We start from the raw sequence: 27,620 nt of genomic DNA, 5'->3' as shown, positions 1-27,620 counted from the left end.
TTTTTAACCAAAAGGTGTGCTGTGGGTTTGGAACTAGGTGGTCTGTGGATGGCACTATTACTGGGGATCTGTGGATGACGGACACTGTTATGGGGGGATCTGTGGATGACGGACACTTATGGGGGGATCTGTGGATGACGGACACTGTTATGGGGGGAACTGTGGATGACGGACACTGTTATGGGGGGAACTGTGGATGACGGACACTGTTATGGGGGGAACTGTGGATGACGGACACTGTTATGGGGGAACTGTGGATGACGGACACTGTTATGGGGGAACTGTGGATGACGGACACTGTTATGGGGGGATCTGTGGCTTTCACTGTTACAGGGGGATCTGTGGCTGGCACTGTTACAGGGGGGGGATCTGTGGATGGCACTGTTATACATGTGTCATCCACAGACCTTCCCAGCCCATAACTGTGCCATCCACAGATCCCCCGCCGCTCCTGTATACTAATATAATATGTCTTATTCAATTAATAGTTATTAAATATGCCTCTTTATTCCTAAAAGTACCTTAAATCCGAAGCGCTTCAGTACAATGCCGGCAGGCCGGGCAGCCGGCGCGGCGCGTCACTCACTGACGTCACTTGCCTGCGCCGCCTGCTTCATTCATAAAGTAGGCGGCGCAGGCACGTGACATCAGGGAGTTACGCTGCCGCCCGCCCAGCCTGCATACTACTGAAGCGCTAAGGATTTAAGGTACTATTAGGCATAAAGGGGCATATTTAATAACCATTCATTGAATATGACATATTTTATTAGTACACCGGAGCGGCGGGGCGGGCCTTTAGTACAGTGACTGCACCGCCCCGCCGCTATTGCCGGCCCCAGCTCCTCCTCCCAGTCCCTCCCCGAGTCCTCGCTCTCTTTACATCGCTGCCAGCGATGTAAAACTGACTGCATTCGCCGTATAAGACGCAGGGGCATTTCTCCCCCATTTTGGGGGAAGAAAAAGTGAGTCTTATACGGCGAAAAATACGGTAAGTACCCCCCAAAAAATGAGTTTAGTGGGGTGACAGAAGCACTTTAAGTATTTTCATTTTCTTAATTCCTGGAGAAGCCCTTTAAGATGAAAAGGAGGGCACCCGGTAAGCGTTCTGTTCGCCCCCCAGTTAATGTAAAGGTTTGTTTCTTAAACCAAAGGGTCGTTTTACTTCGCAGGAGCTGGCAGTTTTCAGATTATTGGCTGTTGTGGATTATCAGATGGTGGAAAAAAAAAAAATGCATAAAAAACAAAAAACGTACTTCTATGCTAAGAGATCCCTTTGGAAGATGGCCCCAAATAGCAATGGTCAAGTAAAATATGCACTGTATCACTTTTTCACAAGGTTGTCCAGGACTAGTGCCTGTGCAGAGCCCACCTGGGTGGAGCCAACACTTTCTTCCTAGTGGCAGCTGGGCATATACCCATGGTGCTGTGTCCCCCAATGCCATTCACGAGAAAAGACATCCGCTTTATTCCAAAAACTGCGCCGCGCTTATCCATAGGTTGTGTCTGTTATTGCAGCTCAGCCCCTTTCACGTCAATGGAGCTGAGGTGCGAGTAGTAGACAACTCATGGACAAGGGTGGAGCTGCTGGCAAAAAGCAACCATGTTTTTCTTATTCTGGACAACCCTTTTATTAAAGTGTACCTCTAATGATAGCGATGTCAGATCCCCAGCAACAGCTAAAACGAAGAGGCTCTGAGCTCCCGTAGCCCCGAGTGAAGACTGCCACAGTTCTCACTTTATCAATGGCTGATCTCTATGCGACACTAGAACATTACTAAATGTCCCCAACTGTGCCCTAGTGGAAGCTGAACATAAGGCTCAGGAAAATAATTGCACAGAGCCATAATAGGCCACTGCTATAAATCTGCATGCCCATAATGTACCAGTACTATGGAGATACTCCATGTGCGGCCTGTCAATAAACCGGCATAAACAGGAGCTGCTCGGAAGGGTTTTATTTTACCTTGTGGTACTATACATGAGTGCGCGCTGCATGCTGGGTGACTGACTGCAGGTTTGGGAGGGGCACACAAGTCAATGCCTGTCCTCATCTCCCCACTTTTCCCAGTCTGTGGTCTGTCTTGGGATCTGCAATGATCGCCTGCACAGCTACAATGGCCTCGTTAATCTTGGTCTGAAGTTCTCGGAGTTCTTCAACATGAAGTAATCGCAGGATTCGGGCAGCGTCGTTCAGAACGGCGTCTAAGTGACAGACAAGGAAACGTTTAGAGGACATTGTAAGGAAAGTGCAGAACACTGGGAAAGCTATAACGTTTCAGTCTTTTAGAAATCTAAATGTGATGGTTCCAAATTTTCTCACCTTTAAAGGGGCGATTATGATCCAGTTATGCAATTATGCTCTATCCACAAAATAGGGGATAACTATTAGATTGGTGGGGGTCCCCAATCACGAGAAGGGGGACTCCATACCCTGTGGAGCACCGCACTGCTCATTTCAGGGTGCTCCATTGGGTATGGGGTCCCTTGTTCTCATGATCGGTGGGGTTCCCAGCAGTAGGACCCGCACCAATCTAATAGTATCCCTTACCCTGTGGATGGGGGATAACTTCATATAAGTGGAATAGCCTGTTAACCCTTTCGTGGCACATTATACCCCCGTACCATATATTATTTGATAGCAGGCATGTTGTGAACATACCACCCAAACCTTCAGGCTAATTCCACACATGATGGATTGGACTTTGATGACACTTTACATACCATGCGTGTGATCGGGGTACACACTACATATTTCTGAGGAGTCTACAAAGGAAGGAAACTTAAATCCGCACATACATGCCAGAAATCCAAGTGAAGCCTCAGCTTTCTGCTGCGGATCTTGTAATAAATGTGTGCAGGATTTGCAATATTTAAACCCACACGTGTGAATACCCTTGGGCTTCATTCACATGGGTGCATTTTAGCTGCAAATTCTGCGAGCCTAATAACCTAGGAATCTATGATGCTGTAGGTCTGGATATGAGACCTGACGCTAGGACGGGATTTGCAGCTGTAACACGGACAGTGAAATGCGCCAGATTACAAACATCTGAATGAGGCCTTACACTGAAAGGGGTTATTCAAGACTTTTATACTGATGACCCATCCTCGGGATAGGTCATCGGTATTTGATAGGTGGGGGGGGTCCGACACCTGGAACCCCCTCCGATCAGATGTTTAAAAAGGCACCAGTGCTCCAGCATTCTTGCAGCTTAGCCTAAGCCAGTGATGGCTAACCTCTGGCACTCCAGCTTTGGTGAAACTACGACTCCCAGCATGCTCCATTCATTTCTACGGAGTTCTGAGAACAGCCAAGCAAGTGTCATAGTTTTACCACAGCTGGAGTGGCAGCTGGTCACATGGCCCAGACACAGCTCAGCCCCATTGAAGTGAATGAGCCGATATGCGATACCAAGCACAGCCGCTATACAATGTACCACGCTGTGCTTGGTGAGCAGAGAGAAGGCTGCGGCGCTACTGAGCGTGCTGGTGCCCTCTCAAGCAGCTGATCGGAGGGGTCCTGGGTGTCCGACCCTCACTGATCAGATACCGATGACCTATCCAGAGCATAGGTCATCAGTATAAAGGCCTTATTCACATGGTCCATGTTCGGTCAGTGATTGTGAGCCAAATCCAAGTGTGGGTCTAAACACAGAACAGGTGCAGATCTTTCCCTCATCTGTGTAGCCTCCACTCCTGGTTTTGGCTCAATCACTGACCCTTTAACGGTTTCATGGTTGCCTTCAAAATGAAGACCAATCCCTGCAGTACGCAGCATCCTTCTTCCCTTACACAGGCAGAATCAGGAAACACGTGCTGTGCTCCTAATAGTGCGTGCTCTTATAACTCTGCATGGCGGTGTTGTACCATGCCAATTCATACACATTCAGGAGAGCCACCAGGGGAAGACATGTGGATTAGAAACTAGAAAAAAGACAACAGCGCGACTGGACGGTAACGCATTAGTAGGGGAGACTCACCTCCAGTGTCGAATCCAAGTGTGTGTTTATCCAGCGCCACCGGAAGACCCTTCAAATACAGAAAGAAGATATTTCATGATCAGATGCTGAACTCTCCACCTGCAGGCCCATCAGTCTGGATAGAGGCTCGTCAGGCGCCCCCTAGTGTTTAACCAAGTACATGCGGCTGCTTGTGCACAGCTTCACTGTCAATAGTAAACTTACATCCATTCACAGGATGGAAATGGAAACTGCACTTGATGTAAGGAGCAGGAGTTCACTGCATGGAACTGAGCAGGTGGAGAAGCAATCGGAAGAGCTGCAGAAACCCAGGAGAATGAGGGAAGGGGGGCAGACCTGACAAAGCGCTCTATTTCAACGGAATCAGGCCATATGGAAAACGCAAATGTGTAGAAAACAGATGCCTCAGCTTTTTAAGAATTTAGATTAAAAAAATAAAATAAAAAATCTGAAATGGTTTAAATGGTATTGTTTGAGAATGGAAAAACACATCTTTCTATCACAATCGGCACAACTGTGGTTCATAGGCTGTTTGGTATTAAAGCTGGGACAGAGCTGCAATACTAGACACAACCATGTACAAGAGTGGCGCTGTTTCTGAAGAAAGCAGACGTGTTTTTTAAAGTGCATCTGTCAGCAGATTGACAGGACCAGGCAATGTAAACGTGATCACACCTGGCCCTGTCAAAGTGCAGAGGGTGCGGCAGTTGCAGAGAGAGAAGAGCCTCTAGGTGTAACAGCAACGCCCCCGTTGCTCCTAGAGGCTCATTTGCATATATAAAAAAAAAATCTCAGCAATGCGGGCACATGACCATGGGACCAACACTGATGCCTTCAGCTGCCGAGAGCACATGTAACAGGTCAGCCGGTGTCATAGGGACAAATCTGCTGACAGATGCCCTTTAAAGGAGAATCTGTCACCAGTGACCTCCCGATCCAACTGTTTGCATAGACACAAAGCTGTGATTCACCTGATTAAAACTGTTTTTCTTTTGTTGATTTGAGGCTCCGTTCCTGAGATATACGTTTCCTTAATATACAAATTAGGCCTTTGGTGCAATGAGGGTGTCACCTTCGCTCTTGTTGCTCCCAAGCTCCACACATTTCTGTAGCCAGCCCTTCCTTTACTGCTTTGCAACTGCCTGGCCGTGTCAAAGCAGCGAGGGAGCGGCTGGCCACAGAAAGGAATGGAGATTTGATGCAACAAGAGCAATGGTGACACCCTCATTGCACCAAAGGCCCAATTTGTATATTAAAGGAAAAAAGTATCATAGCTCCGGAAAGGAGCCTCAGATCAACCAAAGAAACTGCATTTTAAATCAGGTGAACCACGGCTACGTGTCTATGCAGACAGCTGGATAGGGAGGTCACTGGTGACAGATTCCCTTTAAAATCTCACACAACCTCTTAAAAGGGCAGTTTTAGATTTTTTCAAATCCACATCATTTTCCAGAAAGAGCGCCACCCTTGTCTATGGGCAGTATCTTGTATTGCAGCTCTGCTGCATTCAAATGAATACTTGATAAGAGGAAGATGCTTGACAAACCAGACATTCAGATCTGCAGCTTGTGACAAAGGTGAGCGAGCTCCAGCTTTCCTGTATGAGCCCAGGCTGCAAACAAGAGTCCGAGTGGGAGGTCCGGAAGAAAACTCACCTCTTTAGCGCTGTTGGATTTAGCTACGGCTTCTGTAGATAATCGCTCTTGGACAAGAATCCTTATGGCCTGAAGAGGGAAAAACAATCAATGAGCCATCATTTCTCAGACCGATATTATGGACGTTCCCTTCCTGTAGCTTCAGAGGTTGGCAGAAGGTCCATGACAATCCCAGAGCAGTAAAAAGGCAGATTTAGGACTAGAGACTCGGAGGAGCTTCTAAGTCACGCTGCTCATAGCGGGTGTAGGTGTCCATTTCTGCCATAACGACGGCCTCTAAATACATTTGCTGCATAGTACTCCAGCAATCTTTAGTATAGAGCTGGTGTAAAGAACATCAGTCCTAATAAATCCCCCTTTTGTGCTTTAGTTCCTTACTATTCAAGAGCTCTGCTTGCGGATAGTGAATGAGAACATTTTTATTTATATGCTCAGACTGAGGCCTCATGCACACGACAGTTTTTTTTCACGGCCCGCAAAAACGGGGTCCGTGGGTCCGTGATCCGTGACCGTTTTTTCGTCCGTGGGTCTTCCTTGATTTTTGGAGGATCCACGGACATGAAAAAAAAGTCGTTTTGGCGTCCACCTGGCCGTGCGGAGCCAAACGGATCCGTCCTAAATTACAATGCAAGTCAATAAGGACGGATCCGTTTGAAGTTGACACAATATGGTGCCATTTCAAACGGATCCGTCCCCATTGACTTTCAATGTAAAGTCTGGAGTTCTTTTATACCATCGGATTGGAGTTTTCTCCAATCCGATGGTATATTTTAACTTGAAGCGTCCCCATCACCATGGGAACGCCTCTATGTTAGAATATACTGTCGGATATGAGCTACATCGTGAAAATCAGATCCGACAGTATATTCTAACACAGAGGCGTTCCCATGGTGATGGGGACGCTTCAGGTTAGAATATACTGAAAAACTGTGTACATGACTGCCCCCTGCTGCCTGGCAGGTGCTGCCAGGCAGCAGGGGGCAGACCCCCCCCCCCCTGTTTTTAACTCATTGGTGGCCAGTGCGGCCGCCCCCCCCCTCCCTCCCCTGTGCGGCCGCCCCCCCCCCTCCCTCCCCTGTAGTAAACTCGTTGGTGTCCAGTGGGCCCCCCCTCCCTCCCCTGTAGTTAACTCGTTGGTGGCCAGTGGGCCCCCCTCCGTCCGCTATAGATAACTCATTGGTGTCCAGTGGGCCCCCCCTCCGTCCGCTATAGATAACTCATTGGTGTCCAGTGGGCCCCCCCTCCCTCCGCTGTAGATAACTCGTTGGTGGCCAGTGGGCCCTCTCCCCTCCCTCCCCCTCCTAATTAAAATCGCCCCCCTATCATTGGTGGCAGTGGTGAGTACCGATCGGAGTCCCAGTGTAATCGCTGGGGCTCCGATCGGTAACCATGGCAACCGGGATGCTACTGCAGTCCCGGTTGCCATGGTAGCTTAGCAATTTGTAGAAGCTTCATACTTACCTGAAGAGCTGCGATGTCTGTGACCGGCTGGGAGCTCCTCCTACTGGTAAGTGAAAGGTCTGTGCGGCGCATTGCTTATAGCACAGACCTGTCACTTACCAGTAGGAGGAGCTCCCGGCCGGTCACAGACATCGCTGCTCTTCAGGTAAGTATAAAGCTTCTACAAATTGCTAAGCTACCATGGCAACCGGGACTGCAGTAGCGTCCCGGTTGCCATGGTTACCGATCGGAGCCCCAGCGATTACACTGGGACTCCGATCGGTACTCACCACTGCCACCAATGATAGGGGGGCGATTTTAATTAGGAGGGGGTGGGAGGGGAGAGGGCCCACTGGCCACCAATGAGTTATCTATAGCGGACGGAGGGGGGGCCCACTGGACACCAATGAGTTATCTATAGCGGACGGAGGGGGGGCCCACTGGACACCAATTAGTTAACTACAGGGGAGGGAGGGGGGGCTGGCTACCAAGAAGTTAACTACAGGGGAGGGAGGGGGGGGGGGGGGGGGGCGGCCGCACTGGCCACAAATGAGTTAAAAACAGGGGGGGGGGGGGGGTCTGCCCCCTGCTGCCTGGCAGCACCTGCCAGGCAGCAGGGGGCAGTCATGTACACAGTTTTTCAGTATATTCTAACCTGAAGCGTCCCCATCACTATGGGAACGCCTCTGTGTTAGAATATACTGTCGGATCTGAGTTTTCGCGAAGTGAAAACTCACCTCTGAAAAAGCTTTTATGCAGACGGATCTTCGGATCCGTCTGTATGAAAGCAACCTACGGCCACGGATCACGGACACGGATGCCAATCTTGTGTGCATCCGTGTTCTTTCACGGACCCATTGACTTGAATGGGTCCGTGATCCGTTGTCCGTCAAAAAAATAGGACAGGTCCTATTTTTTTGACGGACAGGATACACGGATCACGGCCTCGGCTGCAAAACGGTGCATTTTCCGATTTTTCCACGGACCCATTGAAAGTCAATGGGTCCGCGAAAAAAAACGGAAAACGGCACAACGGCCACGGATGCACACAACGGTCGTGTGCATGAGGCCTTATAGATCTATTAGAAGTAGTTAAAGAGGTCGTCTCACTTCAGCAAATGGCATTTATCTTGTAGATAAGGTTAACACAAGGGAGTTACTAATGTTTGTTATTATCCATATTGGACCCTTTGCTAGCGGGATTCATTCTTCCATCACATAAAAAAACGTCTCCTTTCCAGGGTTTACAGCCACCGCTGCAGCACAGATACGAGGTCACTGCGACAAGAGCTGCTGCTCACCAAAGAAGCCGGCACTTTTTCCTACAGTGTGTAACCACGACCACCGCTGCCAGATTGCAGGGTGGTCGTAACAATGGAAATGAGCCATGTATAATGTGATGGGAAATGAATCAAGCCAGCAAAGGAAGTAATACAGAGAATCACAACACATTAGTAAGTGGTATTTACCATATTTTTCACTTTAAGATGCAACTAGGTTTTAGAGGAGAAAAATCATTAGTTTGGACCCCCAATCTTCATAAGACCACCGATCAGTCTTCACCAATCAGATCCCCCCCCCCTCAATCTATATTAGACCTCAGATCAGACCTCAGATGCTCTAGAGTCTAGACTGCACGCTCTTCCGGGTCACCTGATGATCCATAGCATCAAGTCCTGATGCTGCACGGGGCCTGGAAGACGATCAGGGAGCGGCAAGTACAGCCGGCACTACACTCACTATGCCTCCTGCAGACTAAGGAGCACTTCCATAATGGAAGTGCTCATTAGCAGTCACTTTATAAGACGCCCTGTCACCCCCTCCCCCCCTACACACTTTTAGGAGAAAAGAGTGGGTCTTGTGCAAAATATGGTTTTCTACATGATAAATGCCATGTATGTTGGCATCTCACACAAAACATGTAAGTACACAGGGCGATACAGACAGGACACGGCGGGGGCTCACCATTATTAGCCACAATAAGACTGAACTCACCTTCAGCATCACCAGGTAGTCATCGTGCCTCTGGATCTGTAGAAGGTTTGCCAAGGCCATGACGCCAGCTTTGAAATCCGGATTATTCACTATAAAGGGAAGAAACAAAACAATTCAAACACGAAATAAACCAGATGAACGCTCCCGCTTCTGGCTCAGCCGACTTATGATACCAGGGAGGAAGCTGAATGCGCTATATGCAGGAAACCTCCTGTAAAACGCGGTGTGCGACTTACCGTCCAGGTTTATCAGCGGCTCTGCAGGCTTCTGACCTCCGGAGGTGACCGGCTGTGCATCCTGGTATTTAGCAGCTGCAAAGACAAAATGACAACTGGGGTCACCATGATATAAAGAGGCCGCACCGCGCCAAACCGCACTCAGGATTCAGCGCAGGGATCGATACGTTTACAAAGAGATATTTTGGTATCAGCAAATAAATGTTACTCCTCGGACCATGGAAAGTCATACAAAGCAACTTCTCATGATTTCTAAAAGCTCTGCTTGCTGACATTCAATAGGAGCTTTCATTGTTTACTACCGAAGGATAATGATCTGCTCCGGTCATGTGATGGACACACACGACTGAATTGCATCCCGATTTAAACTCCACAGCTGCAAACACTATTCTGCTGGTGCAGTCACTGTGTACATACATTACTTATCCTGTACTGATCCTCAGTTACATCCTGTATTATACTCCAGAGCTGCACTCACTATTCTGCTGGTGCAGTCACTGTGTACATACATTACTTATCCTGTACTGATCCTCAGTTACATCCTGTATTATACTCCAGAGCTGCACTCACTATTCTGCTGGTGCAGTCACTGTGCACATACATTACTTATCCTGTACTGATCCTCAGTTACATCCTGTATTATACTCCAGAGCTGCACTCACTATTCTGCTGGTGCAGTCACTGTGTACATACATTACTTATCCTGTACTGATCCTGAGTTACATCCTGTATTATACTCCAGAGCTGCACTCACTATTCTGCTGGTGCAGTCACTGTGCACATACATTACTTATCCTGTACTGATCCTGAGTTACATCATGTAGTATACTCCAGAGCTGCACTCACTATTCTGCTGGTGCAGTCACTGTGTACATACATTACTTATCCTGTACTGATCCTGGATGATGCCGTACATGTCTGATGAGGTCACTCACCATTGTCTCCATACTCCAGACGTACGGCCAGGCCCAGCAGCCAGTCTATCGCTTCCTGACGCTCCTCTACTTTGAAGGGACACGTGACGTCCTTCAAATACTGGAAAGAAAATGGCAGCGAGTTATAAGAAACCTGATCCACATGGGGGCGCCCGATTACCCTAAGACCCCCACCTATGGGAGACCACTTCCTGCTATGTGCTCTAGTATTGGCTTTTCCAGTCCCACTGAAGCCAGAAATCCACTTCCTAGGTCATCAGAAGTGCTGGTTGCAGCTCAGTCAGTCCCCCATACTTTGCACTGCAACTCAACGTGTTCCGGTTGGCTGTTGTGTATAAGCAGAAGCTCAGCTCAAGGGGATTTAAAAAAAAAAAAAAAAAAAGTACTTTTTTTTTACGGATACCATAATACTCTATGGAGGGGTGCTGATGCCCCAATAGTCTATGGCAGGGATGCTCAACCTGCGGCCCTCCAGCTGTTATAAAACTACAACTAGCTGGAGGCTGTTCAGGCATGCTGGGAGTTGCAGTTTTGCAACAGCTGGAGGGCCGCAGGTTCAGCATGCCTGGTCTATGGCATGGATCAGCAACCTCCGTCACTCCAGCTGCTCAGAAACTACAGCTCTCAGAATGCTTCATTCACTTCTATGGGAGTAAGAAGAGCAGCCGAGCAGGTTTGCATACTGGGAGTTGTAGTTTCCCAGCAGCTCGAGTGCCGAAGGTTGCTGATCCCTGCTCTATGGGGTCGGATGTCACTGTACAGAAGCTCCACTGACACGGTCACTCTTCATCTACGGACAGTTACAACTGGAGGAGCGTTGAGTGAATCGAGCTTCCGAACCTAGATCCTAAGACGCTTCGCTCCAAACTCCAAACCCTAACCCTAATGCTGCACAGAAATCCGTCTCCATAGAGCATGAAAACGTTTGCGCAATGGCGAAGTGAAATTCATCATCTCAGACGTCCCGCAATAACTTCAGGATTAGATTTTTAAACTTTAAAGTAAAACCATTTTAAAACATGGATCCAAAGTCGGCTTCGGGAGCAGCTGGTACCTCGGTACTGACGCTAACTTTGGATCCATGTTTTAAAATGGTTTTAAAGTTTAAAAATCAAATCCTGAAGTTATTGCGGGACGTCGATGACAACGAATATCGCCTCGTCGGTGCCCTATACATTTTAATGCTGTACGGAGACGGATCTCTGTACAGCATTCAAACAGAAATCGGCTTCAGATCTAGGACCTGAAGCTCGATCCGCTCATCTCTACACTGCAGCTGCCCCTATGATCTGAGCTCTACTTTCTCCCCCCCCCCCCCCCCAAGCGTCCTAGAGCGGCATCTGGCGGGTCTGCCAGTACCACCACTGGTGCCCACCTCTTGCCACAGTCCCACTGCACCCTATATAATGGAATCCATTTCAAACTTCTGTCAAGTGTAATCATTGGGGTCCCCCGACACATATCTCCAACTAGGGCCTGAGACATGATGTGAACAGAACCTATGAGGCCTCGTGTTCGGCAGGTGCTGAGGCCTAAGGAAAGCCTCTTAGGCTGCCATGAAAATCAGTCAGCATTATGGAGGGTCTCATAGGAGGACAGAAGGAGCTTCCACCCTATAATGAATCACTCAAATGGTCAGGATCAGAGCGATCACCGGTCCCGGGCATTGCCGCAGGGTGCCACCTGTAATACACAGCGGAGATCCGTGGCTGATGGTGCGGGCTCAGCTCCGGTCCCAACACTGTACATGCACGGCTTGTGCCAAGGGGTTAAAGAAGACTCCCACTATCATATGTTATAACGTACAGGTCAGCTGATGTCAGACGGGGTCACATGACTCACCTTCTCGTACTGTTTCGGCCATTCGCTGCTGTGTATATTCCTTAGATTTCCTCGTTCTTCGATCTTGTAGTGTCGGATTTTCTGATCTTCTAACCAAACAATGAAGTTTCGGAATTCCGTTTCATCTGCGCAAGAGGGAAAATACACAAATCAAGTCAACGCCATCTGTACGGAAATGTGCTCACTGACCACACGGGCGAGACTGGAGCAGTGTATGGGACCAAATGTACTGACATAACGCCATGGGCTGGTGTTATAAGGGCAGTGTTCAGTCCGGGAAATACTGCGGTCACAGGGGAGCTTATTTCATGGACTGAATATGCGCGCGTGAAATTGCCCTTACACAAGAGATCCCAGCCGAGCATTCACCTAAATCTCCACCCGGACATCAATATGGCGGCAGAAGACAAACGACAACTCCAGACAAGACGTCAACCACTGGCAGCTGTCAACTAAAGTTACAAAGGTCCACACCGCCATCTTGTGGCTACACCTGGTACTACAGGATTTTCTTGTTGGTCACCTATGTATAATCGTTTGGTTATTTTCCTGTAATCACAGATTCATTGATATTTTTTTTTTTTCAAAGTGATATTCTGGTTATAACAAGTTATCCCCCATCTGCAAGGTAGGGGATAACTATTGGATCAGAGGGGGTCCTACAGCTGGGACCCCCCACAAATCACGAGAGTGGAGCCTCCATGGTCGTAAAAACGCTGCCACTCCATTTGCATAGGGCTTCGTTAAAGATCGCCAAGCGCTAAACTCTCCCATAGAAACAAAGAGCAGGGGCGCGCTTTTCCAACCAGCTGCCCCATCCATTTTAGCGGGGGCTCCATGGGGTCTTCATCACTGTGGGGGTCCCAGCGGTAGGACCCCCACCAATCTGATAGTATTCCCCTATCCTGTGGGCAGATGACTTGTACCTACCAGAATATATCGATATTTGTGAGCAAACCGGGCGATATACCCCGAGATGAGGCCATGAGGTGAAGACAGAAGGAACGGGATGTATGTTCCCTGCTCGAGTCTGGTTCTTCAGAGATGAGCGGCATCAGGTATATGCAGCCACTTATCTCTCTATAGAAATAACATGTACGTAGCCCAAACCTGCAAGTGATAACTGACTTGGGGCCGACAACTACCCCAAGCGTATCCTTAGGACATCACTACCGAAGGGCAGAATCTGCACATCATGGAAAGTTCTGCAATCTTCTAATCTCGTTTGTGCCTCCGTTTATGGCCGGTAGGAGCACCTGACTGAGCGGCAGGCACTACCTCTGCTACCAGGAATGAGGGGGACATGAGCAGGACGGAAAAGCGGAGAAGAATCACCCGCACATCCATTCCTCTTTGGGGGTCCCCGTGCCTCCCCTCCAGTGCACCCACTGTCACTTTCATTTGCATCAAAGCCGGTGCAGCCGATTCCCAATCACTTATGTGGCAGAAACTGAAAGGACCTCACAGGCTGTGCTCCGAATCCCAGCGGGAGGCCGGCACCGACTCCTGGGCTCCCGCTGTAACCGCGGGCATTAGGATTAAAGGGGTTGTGCAGCCGGTACATATTAAGAATGGTGGGGATCCGGTTTCCGGCACGCCCGCCGATCAGCTGTTTGAAGAGGAGGTGTCGCTCGTGCTGCTGCTGCTTCAAGGTTACACCGCACGTCGTCTCCCTTGTCTTGGTCGGTGGCGCAGAGTAATTACCAGTGATGGTACCATCCACTTGAAATTGCGCTGCGCTGGCGCTACAAGAGAGACGGCGTGCGGTGTAACCTTGAAGAGAAGCAGCGCTCGCACGATATGTACCGTGACCATCAACAGCTACTGACAGCAGCAACCACTTTAACTCTGATGCTGGCGGCTTCACCCCCTAAATACCAAGGTCAATAGCGACTGAGGCATCTTGGCAGTTAGAGGCTCAGGAATCCCTCTACCACTATCAGCCATGGGAGCCGGGGGGCCTAACAAAGCCCCCCCCCAGACCAACACGACTGTCTATTAGACCGTGCAGCAGACGCAGCCTAAGAGTTCATGCACACGAACGTATTTTCTTTCCATTACGTTTTTTTTTTTTTCGCGGACCATATGTGGAACCATTCATTTCAATGGGTTCGGCAAAAAAAAAAAAAAAAAAGGGAAGTTACTCTGTGTGCATAACGTTTCCGTATGTCCATTACGCAAAATGTTAAAACATCTCCTATTATTGTCCACATAACGGGACAAGGATAGGACTGTTCTATTAGGGGCCAGCTGTTCCGTTCCGCAAAATACAGAATGTATACGGATGTCATCCGTATTTTTTGCAGACCGCAGAATACATACGGTTGAGTGCATGAGCCCTAATACAGAGCCCGTCATTGATGATGATAGGCTATAATGCATTGATAAGCAAGGTACCAGCGCATTATGAAAAACAAAAAGAAATCTAAGAAAATAAAACCACTTTTCATGAAGTGTTAAAACACGCACGCACACACACACACACACACACACACACACACACACACACACGATATCGCACCGTGCTTGCAGTAACCCGTATAATAAAGATAATGTTAGGTGACCCTAACCCAAACTGCCCTGTGAAATACTTTCTTTTTCACCCCTGCCCCAAAAAATAACCAATGTGAATCCAAAAACAGTACTAATGAAAAAACGACAACTCGCCCCACAAAATACAAGCCACGTGCTACATCAGTACAAACACAGATGAGTTCGGGCTCTTGGAACGCTGTGACAGAATGAGACGAGCTGTTATGAGGCCCCAGAACACAAAAAACGAGACGCCGGAATCACCGCACTGACCTACAGAATAAGGCCTCATGCACACGACCGTTGTGTGCATCCGTGGCCGTTGTGCCATTTTCCGTTTTTTTTTCGCGGACCCATTGACTTTCAATGGGTCTGTGGAAAAATCGGAAAATGCACCGCTTTGAAGCCGAGACCGTGATCAGTGTATCCTGTCCGTCAAAAAAATATGACCTGTCCTATTTTTTTGACGGACAACGGTTCACAGACCCATTCAAGTCAATGGGTCCGTGAAAGAACACGGATGCACACAAGATTGGCATCCGTGTCCGTGATCCGTGTCCATAGGCTACTTTAGCACAGACGGATCCGAAGATCCGTCTGCATAAAAGCTACTTCAGAGCTGAGTTTTCACTTCGTGAAAACTCAGATCCGACAGTATATTCTAACACAGAGGCGTTCCCATGGTGATGGGGACGCTTCTAGTTAGAATATACAACGAACTGTGTACATGACTGCCCCGGATCTCTTACAGGGGGCTGTGATCCGTACAATTAACCCCTCAGGTGCTGCACCTGAAGGGGTTAATTGTGCGTATCATAGCCCCCTGTAAGAGATCCGGGGCTGCCAGGCAGCAGACCCCCCTCCCTCCCCAGTTTGAATTTCACTGGTGGCCAGTGCAGCCCCCCCCCCCGCTATTGTAATAATAGCATTGGTGGCACAGTGTGCAGCCCCCCTCCCTCTATTGCATTAACATTGGTGGCAGTGTGCACCCCCCCCTCCCTCCCTCCCTCTATTGTTTTAATACATTGGTGGCAGTGTGCGCCCCCCCCCCCCTTCCTCCCTCTATTGTTTTAATACATTGGTGGCAGTGTGCGCCCCCCCCTCTCACGATCATTGGTGGCAGCGGAGTTCGGATCGGAGTCCCAGTCCCAGTTTAATCGCTGGGGCTCCGATCGGTAACCATGGCAACCAGGACGCTACTGCAGTCCTGGTTGCCATGGTTACTTAGCAATAGTAGAAGCATCATACTTACCTGCTGCGATGTCTGTGTCCGGCCGGGAGCTCCTCCTACTGGTAAGTGACAGCAATGCGCCGCACAGACCTGTCACTTACCAGTAGGAGGAGCTCCTGGCCGGACACAGACATCGCAGCAGCCAGCAGGTAAGTATGATGCTTCTACTATTGCTAAGTAACCATTGCAACCAGGACTGCAGTAGCGTCCTGGTTGCCATGGTTACCGATCGGAGCCCCAGCGATTAAACTGGGACTCCCGATCCGAACTCCCTCCGCTGCCACCAATGATCGAGGGGGGGGGGGGGGGGGCGCACACTGCCACCAATGTATTAAAACAATAGAGGGAGGAAGGGGGGGGGGGCGCACACTGCCAGCAATGTATTAAAACAATAGAGGGAGGAAGGGGGGGCCGGCGCACACTGCCACCAATGTTAATGCAATAGAGGGAGGGAGGGGGGGGGCCGGGGGAGGCCGCACACTGTGCCACCAACGTATTAAAACAATAGAGGGAGGAAGGGGGGGGGGGCGCACACTGCCACCAATGTTAATGCAATAGAGGGAGGGAGGGGGGGCCGCACACTGTGCCACCAATGCTATTATTACAATAGAGGGAGGGGGGGGGGGGGTGTCTGCCCCCTGATCTCTTACAGGGGGCTATGATACGAACAATTAACCCCTTCAGGAGCGGCACCTGAGGGGTTAATTGTGCTGATCACGGCCCCCTGTAAGAGATCGGGTGCTGCCAGGCAGCAGGGGGCAGTCATGTACACAGTTTGTAGTATATTCTAACTAGAAGCGTCACCATCACCATGGGAACGCCTCTGTGTTAGAATATACTGTCGGATATGAGTCTATATTCTAACATAGAGGCGTTCCCATGGTGATCGGGACGCTTCAAGTTAAAATATACCATCGGATTGGAGAAAACTCTGATCCGATGGTATAAAAGGGACTCCAGACTTTACATTGAAAGTCAATGGGGACGGATCCGTTTGCAATTGCACCATATTGTGTCAACGTCAAACGGATCCGTCCCCATTGACTTGCATTGTAATTCAGGACGGATCAGTTTGGCTCCGCACGGCCAGGCGGACACCAAAACGACTTTTTTTCCATGTCCGTGGATCCTCCAAAAATCAAGGAAGACCCACGGATGAAAAAACGGTCACGGATCACGGACCAACGGAACCCCGTTTTGCGGACAGTGAAAAAATACTGTCGTGTGCATGAGGCCTAACAGTAACACGCTAGTTATGGTGCACGGTGTTGTAAATGTAAAGTGCTAAAATAAAATGATGGCGGAACTTCTTTTTTTATCCCATATCCACCCCAAAAAAAGGTAATAAAAGTTAATGGCAAAATGGTGTCACAAAAAAATCCAGTTGGCCAAAAAACAAGCCCTCATGCGGCTACATGACAGAAAAACAAAAAAGTTATGGCCAGAGAAAAGCAAATAAATTCCGTATCCTCCTTGACTGAAAATGAGGGGTATTTTTAGGCCTTGTGCAAACGACTGTTTCCGTTCTACAGTCCGCATTTTTTGAGGACCCATCATAGAAACACAGAATGTGTCGGCAGATAGGAACCATTTGGCCCATCTAGTCTGCCCAATATACTGAATACTATGGATAGCCCCGGCCCTATCTTAGGCTACTTTCACACCTGCGTTAGGTGTGGATCCATCTGGTATCTGCACAGACGGATCCGTTTGCATTATTCTGTAAAAAAAAAAAGCTCAAGTCAAAACGGATCCGTCCTGACTTACATTGAAAGTCAATGGGGGACGGATCAGTTTTCAATTGCAGCATATTGTGTCAGCGAAAACGGATCCGTCCCCATTGACTTACTTTGTAAGTCAGGACGGATGCGTTTGGCTCCACATCGCCAGATGGACACCAAAACGCTGCAAGCAGCCTCCAGAGAGGAATGGGGGCCAAACTGATGCATTCTGAGCGGATCCTTATCCATTCAGAATGCATTGGGGCAAAACTGATCAGTTTTGAACCGTTTGTGAAATGGATCTCACAAACTGAATTCAAAACGCCAGTGTGAAAGTAGCCTTATATGAAGCATGGCCTTATGCCTATCCCATGCATGCTTAAACTCCTCCACTGTATTTGCCGCTACCACTTCTGCAGGAAGGCTATTCCATGCATCCACTACTCTCAGTAAAGTAATACTTCCTGATGTTACTTTTAAACCTCTGCCCCTCTAATTTACAACTATGTCCTCTTGTAGCAGTTTTTTTTATCTTTTGAATCTTCTCTCCTCTTTTATCTTGTTGATTCCCTTTATGTATTTAGCAGTTTCTATCATATCCCCTCTGTCTCGTCTTTCTTCCAAGCTCTACATGTTAAGGTCCTTTAATCTTTCCTGGTAAGTTTTATCCTGCAATCCAGTCTGCCTACCTTTAAGTCTTCTGAAATAATGACCCCTAAATCCCTTTCCTCAGACACTGAGGTTAGGACTGTGTCACTGATTTTATATTCTGCTCTTGGGTTTTTACGTCCCAGGTGCATTATCTTGCACTTATCAACATTACATTTTAGTTACAACTCAAAATAGGGTGAGCACTCGACAAATGGCTTATTGGGGGTTAAAAGTTTATTTAAACACTAAAATGCACACATATATGAAGTATAAAATGATGTAAAATACAATTTCATATGCTATACATCTAATGATTCGCATAGATAGGAGATTTCCCCATTTGGTATGAGCAGTCTCTTGTTAAAGAACAATGTTAAAGGATATCCTGTAGAAATTCGTAATCCACTACTGGAACGTCTCTATCAACACTCTGATATACTGGTTAGGGGCCCGTATTCAGTATTGCACATGTATTCCGCTTTATATTGGCTGGTTATAGTCTTATATTGCCGGTCCTTGAACGGGTTATGGAGGTGGTTTTGTCTTACCTTCCTCGTGTCTGTCCCAAGCCTTCCTCTAGTTTGGCGAGGGCAACGCAGGACACAGTTGGCGTGGCTCTGCGCGCTCCTTCGCTGACTCACCGACTTCTCGCCGGAGTTGAGGCTCTGTTCCGGTTTAGTCCGTTCACGTGACTTGTATCCAGCGCAACAGGCAAGACAAAAGTCCGTCTTACTTCCAGGTATTACTTGTAGTTGTTAGAATTCTCGCATGGCCATGCAAGTTATCGCGGAGGAGTTTTCTTCTTAAGTCAAGCAATCGACCACTGATGAAGGGAAGGAGAGTTCCCGAAACGCGTCTGGGCTGGATCGCTTGACTAAAGAAGAAAACTCCTCCGCGATAACTTGCATGGCCATGCGAGAATTCTAACAACTACAAGTAATACCTGGAAGTAAGACGGACTTTTGTCTTGCCTGTTGCGCTGGATACAAGTCACGTGAACGGACTAAACCGGAACAGAGCCTCAACTCCGGCGAGAAGTCGGTGAGTCAGCGAAGGAGCGCGCAGAGCCACGCCAACTGTGTCCTGCGTTGCCCTCGCCAAACTAGAGGAAGGCTTGGGACAGACACGAGGAAGGTAAGACAAAACCACCTCCATAACCCGTTCAAGGACCGGCAATATAAGACTATAACCAGCCAATATAAAGCGGAATACATGTGCAATACTGAATACGGGCCCCTAACCAGTATATCAGAGTGTTGATAGAGACGTTCCAGTAGTGGATTACGAATTTCTACAGGATATCCTTTAACATTGTTCTTTAACAAGAGACTGCTCATACCAAATGGGGAAATCTCCTATCTATGCGAATCATTAGATGTATAGCATATGAAATTGTATTTTACATCATTTTATACTTCATATATGTGTGCATTTTAGTGTTTAATTAAACTTTTAACCCCCAATAAGCCATTTGTTGAGTGCTCACCCTATTTTGAGTTGTAATTGCATAGATTTTGATTAGAGGGTGGGTGTCCCTCTAGTGCGTTAGCAGCACCATTTCTATAATTTCGTCCTGAGTGAGCCACCATTCCTGAAGATACAGTCTATTAAATTTTAGTTGCCAGATTTTTGACCATTCCTCTAGTTTTCCTAAATCCTTTTCCATTTGGTGTATCCCTCCAGGAACATCAACCCGGTTACAGATCTTTGTGTCATCAGCAAAAAAGACCCACCTGACCATCGAGGCCTTCTGCAATGTCGCTGATAAAGATATTAAACAATGGGTCCCAGAACAGATCCCTGAGGTACCCCACTGGTAACAAGACCATGGTCTGAATCTACTCCAGTGACTACAACCCTCTGCTGTCTGTCCCTCAGCCACTGCCTAATCCATTCAACAATATGGGAGTCCAAGCCCAAAGACTGCACTTTATTGATAAGCCTTCTACGTGGGACAGTATCAAAAGCCTTACTGAAGTCTAGATAAGTGATGTCTACTGCACCTCCGCCATCTATTATTTTAGTCACCCAATAAAAAAATAAAAAATCTAAAAAAAAAAATCAATAAGATTAGTTTGACATGATCTCCCTGAAGGAAACCCATGCTGTTTGTCATCTTTCAAACTACTTAGGGAGGGGAGGGGGCAATGTGGACGAAACACGACCACTCAAGTCTATGGGTCTGTGAAAAACCACTGACAACATGGATGGCATCAGTGTTCTGTTAGTGATTTTTCACGGACCATTTATAGGAGACACTCTGGAAATTAATTTTCAGCCTAGCTGTGTCTTCGGGGAGCAAAAAAACGGACGAAACACGGATCCTTCACAGATGAACCACTGACCATCTGGTCACAGACATAGATGTGTGAAAGACGCCTTACATTAAAGGAGGACTCCGGTTACGTGAAGTAACAGGATAGGAGATAACTATTAGATTGGTGGGGGTCCTACTGCTGGGACCCTCATTAATCACAAGTGCAGCCATCATGTTTTCATGATGACATTTTACTCATTTTGGGCTAAAAAAAAAACCTTTTTCAATTGGTCTTTATTAAAAATATTAAGCCGCTCTGTCACAAGTAGCCTGCTACTAGAGAATCTGAAGGCCGTACAGAGAAAAGGACTCAACATTTTTAATAAAAAAGTGACTTCTAGCTCAAAATTATCAACAATTCAAAATAAATAAAAAAAATGCCCCCAAAGAAGGACAGCCGTTAGCTCTGCAGTGTAAAGAATGGCGGGATCCCTTCTGGTTGCCATGGTTACATTCTTGGTAACCATCAAGCTTACGGTGTACGTTCAGCGCATGTGGCCGGTTCCTTAGAGAACGATGCACCGCCAAAAACCTGTCCGGAAAGTTTATTTTGGGGGCGCTGGACAGCTTCTTAAAAAGGGAAAGACCCCCAGGTCTGGGAGGCTGCAATATAACGAAGAATGGCGGGTTCCCTTTAAGAGCGGCAGCCATGACACTGGATTAAATAGAGCGCAATGTCAGGTCTCCTCATGTATCAATCATTAGCTGCAAGGAAATGTATGGACGTCTTCCTGGGCATAACCACGGCAACCAGAATGAAAACCTCCATCCTTTACACTGCAGGCTGCGTTCTGAAAAACAAGACAATTCTGCACAATAGAAACTTATTCTTATGTTAGACAATTACTTATTCCTTCATTCTGTTACTTCAAAGGGACAGTTTGGGGCCCCAGTTACAATGACCGCCTGTCAAGGGTCCTCACCCAGCTTTCCCAACGCCCTGATCGGTAATGCAGGGACATTGCGAGCCTCACAGTGCACAAATAGGCACATTTGCCATTTAGGAGCCTGAGAAAGCTGGGTGACCACCCAGGGGGCGGCCATATTGGTTATCAAACAGCTTCACCAGAGGCTAAAAATACCAGGAAAGAGAGAAATGTAACGTATAAGGACCGCACAGGAGAAACCGCACCGGGAAGAGGCACCAGTGTGACTAACGCCATACGACCCCTGACAGAAGCCACCGATGAATGAACCCGCGGCGGGAAGATGCCGCCACCTCACCTTTACAGTTGAAGCCGGCGGGGTTGTGGTAGTCCAGCGCTTGCAGCTTCCTGCGGAACATGTCGTCTCCTCACCCGGTGATAACCTGCCACACTGCAGCTGGCAGACAGCTCTTCACAAACCGTCAGTGCGCAGCCGCACGACTCGTCCAATCGCACGGCCCCAGCGACGCTCCGTCCAATCACTGCGTACGTACGTGCGCCCCCTCAGCCAGTCAGAGCGCGCGCTACGTGAAACATCTTATCCAATCACAGCGCAGAGCGCGAACAGCCAATCCAAGGCCAAGATCGGGAAGCGTCTGACCAATCACAGGACGGAGGAGCCCACGCAGCGTCTCGGGAACGCTTTACGGTAACGTCGTAGCGCGCTAGGAGAAGCTTAGGTGGGGGCGTGGTTTAGGATGACAAACCCGCCTCCTGGATTGCTAAAACGTCCATTTTGGTTGAGGGTTATGTGCCAGGGGGTGAATTATAATTGAACAGAGAATCATTTCCGGAAGTCATTGCCCCGGAAACAAATCTGGGCCTTGTAATGCATTGACCAGACACAATGGACTGTTAAGCTGCTCACAAATCCCACAATGCAATGTGCATTGTCACAGCGGGAGCATGCTGGCAGATGTAGTGCTGCAGCTGAAGAATTTATTGGCCATTTATAAGGCCATGACTAGGCAGGAACCTGGCCCTGTTCATCACTAAGAAGAGGGAGGGGCTGCTAGGGTGCACAGAGTGGCTCTGGCCCGCCTTCGTTGCACTTAACTGCTCATTTGCATTAGGATTAAAAGTCCCCTTTCTCCAGAATGATGCCACAAGTCGAAGTGAAAGGTATCATCAGATTCAGCTGAGATAGTCCTAGAAGGCACAGAGCCTGGCGGACCAGGGAATGTCCTGCTGACACACGCCCTTTAACCCCTTCATTACCAGAGTGTTTACCCCCCCCCCCCTTCCTTACCAGGCACATTTTTTTCCGCAGTGGGCCTATTTCACAGAAAATAACTCATTTCTGAGCAAAACTGCATGAATTTGATATTAGACCTTTAGACACACTTGCTGACTGTCCCCAATTTGCAGGGACTGTCCTTCGTTTTCAGAGTCCTGGCAAATTTGGGCTTTCCTCAACCAAAAATGGCTAGGGCTAACGATAACCCCGCCCATAAATGATTGTTTCTGGGTGGAGTTGGGCGTTCCCAGGGGCGGGGTTTTTTCAATGTCCCTATTTTTACCAACCTAAACATTGGTAAGTCCGCATTATATGGCAGATGTAATGTTAAAATATATCTATATTGAAGAAAAACTGAAAATTATGAAATGTTATTTTTTTTCTTCTGTTACAAAAGATTTCAAGAGAAAACATTTTGAAACCCATCACCTTATATTTGCACTCCGCCACTTGTGTAATTTATCTACTGGCTCAGCTCATCGCAAGACTTCAGAGGACTGCATTCTGACGGTATTATTTTTCTATTGCTGGTTCTATGGCACCGTACTGCCAGATGTTGTACAGCACCAACACATTAGAAACACCTTCAAAGTGACTTTTTTATGTTGATCCCATAAAGCAGGCGTGGCCAACTTGCGGCTCTCCAGCTGTTGTAAAACTGCAACTCCCACAATGCCCTGCTGTAGGCTGATACCTGTAGGTAGCCTCGGCATGCTGGGAGTTGTAGTCTTGCAACAGCTGGAGAGCCTCAGGTTGACCATCCCTGCCCTAAAGAATTCATCTTGGGGAAATTTGAACATTTTAAATGTTTGGCTTTAAAAAAAATAAAATAATAATCTATAAATGAAATAAGTGTGCTTTTTTTTATATGTTACACACACAAAAAAGAGATAATATTTAATAATAGAAAACGGGAAAAACGTTTGTATATTTTACACACTCAAAGTCTGCTATACTCTTGCTAAACCTAATAGCTATAACTTTTTTATTACATTTTTTTACTTTTTTTTATTTTCTTTAAGAAACAAAAAGTGAATGAACCCTTTCCTGACACAGTCAGGGCAGGAAGGGTTTAATTCACAGACAGACTGCCAACCTTACAACCGGCAGGGGTCACGCTCACACATCAAGGATCTTAGCTGTCACAGGGATCACCTTAACTGATCTCCGGGATCTTCACTCTAATGACAGCGCGGTCACAGCGACCTGCAGCGCCACAGAGCACCGGCAGATCGTAATGTACCCTGCTATATATGGCGGGTTACATAACAACTTACTCGCCCGGTGGTAAGCAAGCGGTTAAGCTTCAGAGAATTGCATTAGATTTAGAAGCAATTCCCTAATGCAATATTTTTGATTTGCAGATGCATTTCTGCTTCTCCGCCAGCAGAGGGCTCCCTACCCCCGGGCATCCTCTTCACAGCAGGATTTATAATGAGCTCAGGCATGTTTGTAAGTAATGTCAATTATAAAATGACAGGCTTAGCCGCTTCCAGAACAGCTGCTCCGATCCGGGAGGATTTTTTAGATGACTTTACATTTTTCTTCTTTGTTCCAGGCTGCGCTCCTGTGTACGGTCTGGGAACCGACGGCAAACAGGACTGGAATCTGCACAGCCTCCCCCTCTCTGGAAAGGCACGGCCTCCTTGCATAGCAGTAGTGCACCCTCCTATTTGGCTACATTCACACGACCGTTAAAAATGGATACACTGACAGTGTTTCATGGCCATTCTGCATCCATTTCCTGCCCGTCTGTTTTTTCTGATGTTTTGCATCAGCCGTTAAAAATGGATGTAGTTCATTGGCTTTTTTATTTATAAACATCCCAATCCTCAGTATATATAATGCCCCCCACAGTGCCTCCTAGACATCAAATGTCCTCCATAGTGCCCCCAGTATAAATAATGCTCTCTTAGTGCCTAATGCCCCCCAGTATTAATAATACCCTCCTTAATGCTCCCCCAGTATATATATATATTTGCTCCCCATTGTGCCCCCAGTATATGTAATGGCCCCTCCAGCCCTCAGTAGTGCTCTCAGTATACATAATGCCCCCTGGATTTCAGATGCCCTTAATAGTGCCCCCAGTATAAATAATGCCCTATTAGTTCCCCCCAGTATAAATTATGTCCGCTACTGCCCCCCAATATAAATAATGACCCGATAGTTCCCCCAGTATATATATATATATATATATTTGCTCCCCATTGTGCCCCCAGTATATATATAATGGCCCCTTTAGCCCCCCACTTCTTGTAGTGCCTCCAGTATACATATTGCCCCCCATGGTGCCCCTTGGACATCAAATGGCCCCCTATACTGCCACCCAATATAAATAAGCCCCCTTAGTGCATTTATTCCCCAGTATATATAATGGCACCTGCAGCCGCTGACCGATCCTTTTTTTTTTTTTTTTTTTGTTAAATAAAAAAATTATTATACGCGCCTCATCCACTTCCACATGAGGGAACACTCGCTCCTCACTGGAGGCAGCAGGTCCAGTGCTCCCAGTGTGATCACATGACATCATGATGCTGGGAGTGCAGGTCCTGCAGTCTCCTTGTGTTCCCACACATGCAAGTGGAGGAGTTGTTTTTAACGCCCCCCCCCCCGCACCTCCTGATCTTGTTGCAACCAAGAAGGGGACCCCTCCCCTGATCAGCTTATCCTGAATCGCCAATAAATTGTTCAAACCAGACTGCACCAGGTTTACTCAAAATTTACCATATGTGGTACCTCACTTTTTTCAACATCTCTGCTTACAGTCAATGAATAGAACGTTTTTGTTTCCATCTAGAGGCAGAAAAGAGGTCCATGACACCGCAGAGTGCAAATAATCAAACTGGACCTTCTGATATTCCATGGAGATGATGAGAATCTGTATGCACCTGCAGCACAGAGTGTTTCAGGAGCCTAATACCTAGATGTTGTGGGCGACAAGGACCTGACTCCTTCGTACAGCGTAACATGAGACGGGAAATGGACGCGGAAGACCGAAACTGGTACAGGAAGCAGGGCCAGAACGCCACAGCAGCACAGAGTGCTTCAGAAGGCTAATGGTCTGAATTTGTACAAAGGGAACGACCTGTCCACTCAGGAGCAGAGCCATGATGCCACGCTGGAAAGCGAATGTACAGACCATAGCCTGGTGCTGTGACAAGCAGGGTCCACAACAGCACAGAGTATTTCAGGAGCCTAGTGTGCTTCTCTTATCGGAGGCAGTGTCCTGATAAATGGACTGAGCGTGAAAAGCATCAAGTTATGAAGAAGGGAACATAGGTAGAGGTAGAAGTCCAGAGAAATCATAGGGCCTTCCAGCAGCACAGAGTATTTCAGAAGACTGTGACTATTTTACAGTTAAAAGGTTCCCGATATTGATGACCTTTATTGCATATTTATTACCGATATTGCAATCCATATATGGCCCGGATATAATGGACTGGAATCCACTGCTAATGTTATTGAATAGGGATATGCACGTGGGCGTATAATTTCCGTCAGTATTTGAAATCCGCAGCATGTCCGAGTTTTGTGCGTATTCGTTTCCAAATATGTCCATTATATTCTATGAGAGTGCATCACATCAGAACACGCATGTAAACCCTGAAGCAATACTGCCGGTCTATCATCAGGAATCTGTGCATAATCCAGAGCCAAGAAAGCGGGTAGGTCACTAATATCTCATCTGTGAGGGTCCGACGCCCCGCACCCCCCACTGATCAGCTGTTCCCTGCAGCCTCGGGCACTGGAACCATCACTGTGAATGGAACAAGAGGCACAGCGCCAAAGTGTGGCCGTTCTGGGTTACTGCAGCTTATTTCCCATTGAAGTGAATGGAAGCTGAGCTGCAGTATCCCAGCACGACCACTACACTTCGAACGGCGCTGTGCTTCCTGTCCCATTCACAGTGATGGTTCCAGCGCCGGAGGCTGCAGGGAGCAGCTGATCGCCGGGGGTCGGACCTTCACTGATATCAGTGCCAGCCTGTCAGGAATGCCATCTACCGGTACCAGCCATTTCAGGCTCGGTGAATCCACTGAGGACAGAATAACACGAGGAGTCAGATCTTAAATTAATCCAAAAGTTTATTGAGAACAACTACATGGAGGTTCACTTGGGATTCGAGATGATAGTGACGCACGCCGTACACTGCCCCCCCCCCGCTCACCTGCGAGGTGCAACGTGTCATTGTCTTCCCGTCACCATGAAATAATGGAGGCAGCCATTGTGTGATGTCACCGGATCCCTATGATCTTATTGGCTGCATTATAACATCACTGAAATCCGGCAATGAATGGTCCAAAAAGCGGCGCCCCCCGCAGTGTACCGTATTGTGCCCACTTCATCCTGTCTTCTGTACCTAAAGCACGATCGCTGTATTATAATATACAGTCTCTTTCTATCCCTCTCTACCTTCAAGATCTTTGCTTGCTGTCAGTGGCTGACAACATTCTTCTTTAGATCCAAAGGCTGACGACCTGTACAGATCTAATACTGTACTACAATGGTTTCCAGTCTAGACAATCCTCTGTGGGCTAAATCCCTCTCCTGCCCTGGTCGTTTGTTACAATGTATCAGTGCAGGGACAACGTATCCGTCTGGTGTACTGCCAGTTTATAGCTCACAGAGGACGGTCCAAGACTGACCGCAATGGTAGCAAACTCTCATCTGTGAGAGTCTATACAGTGTGTGAGAACAAGAATCCACAGCAAGCAGAGATCTTTCAAACAATATATTAGAAATGTATACGGGTTGGGCATTATTGACACAATATTGGCTTCAGATGGGTCCCATTTACGACAGACTGTAGACCGTCAATGCTGCCCATAAAACAGCCCAGTGCGGCTGAAGCTTCAGGGAAGGTGAAGATGCCAGACGTATCGCATATGTATGTACAAGTGACATTGTAACGTTACCATGCA

General features: G+C 47.7%; 1 protein-coding gene across 1 annotated transcript; it reads right to left on the bottom strand.

The window, feature by feature from the left end:
* Positions 1–1,940: 1,940 nt before the first annotated feature.
* Positions 1,941–21,913, bottom strand: RTRAF (RNA transcription, translation and transport factor). The gene is made up of 8 exons (XM_044272328.1): positions 21,760–21,913; positions 12,084–12,208; positions 10,242–10,341; positions 9,307–9,381; positions 9,071–9,159; positions 5,636–5,704; positions 3,981–4,029; positions 1,941–2,202 (listed from the first exon to the last, which is right to left on the bottom strand). The coding sequence occupies exons 1-8, from the start codon at positions 21,818–21,820 to the stop codon at positions 2,048–2,050; spliced, it is 723 nt and encodes a 240-aa protein (XP_044128263.1). The 5' UTR covers positions 21,821–21,913; the 3' UTR covers positions 1,941–2,047.
* Positions 21,914–27,620: the final 5,707 nt, after the last annotated feature.

This window comes from Bufo gargarizans, chromosome 11 (assembly GCF_014858855.1).
Source record: "Bufo gargarizans isolate SCDJY-AF-19 chromosome 11, ASM1485885v1, whole genome shotgun sequence".
NCBI classification, from domain to species: domain Eukaryota; kingdom Metazoa; phylum Chordata; class Amphibia; order Anura; family Bufonidae; genus Bufo; species Bufo gargarizans.
The sequence above is the reverse complement of the archived record's forward strand: the minus strand, read 5'-3'. Positions and strand labels throughout refer to the sequence as shown.

Bases quoted from the DNA above. Each gene is read 5' to 3' on its own strand.
- RTRAF (XM_044272328.1), bottom strand. From the start codon at position 21,820: ATGTTCCGCAGGAAGCTGCAAGCGCTGGACTACCACAACCCCGCCGGC. The intron at 9,160-9,306 runs GTAAGTCGCACA...TTCCCTTTATAG, and splicing joins GCCGCTGATAAACCTGGACG to TGAATAATCCGGATTTCAAA. The intron at 4,030-5,635 runs GTGAGTTTTCTT...CTGTATTTGAAG, and splicing joins AATCCAACAGCGCTAAAGAG to GGTCTTCCGGTGGCGCTGGA.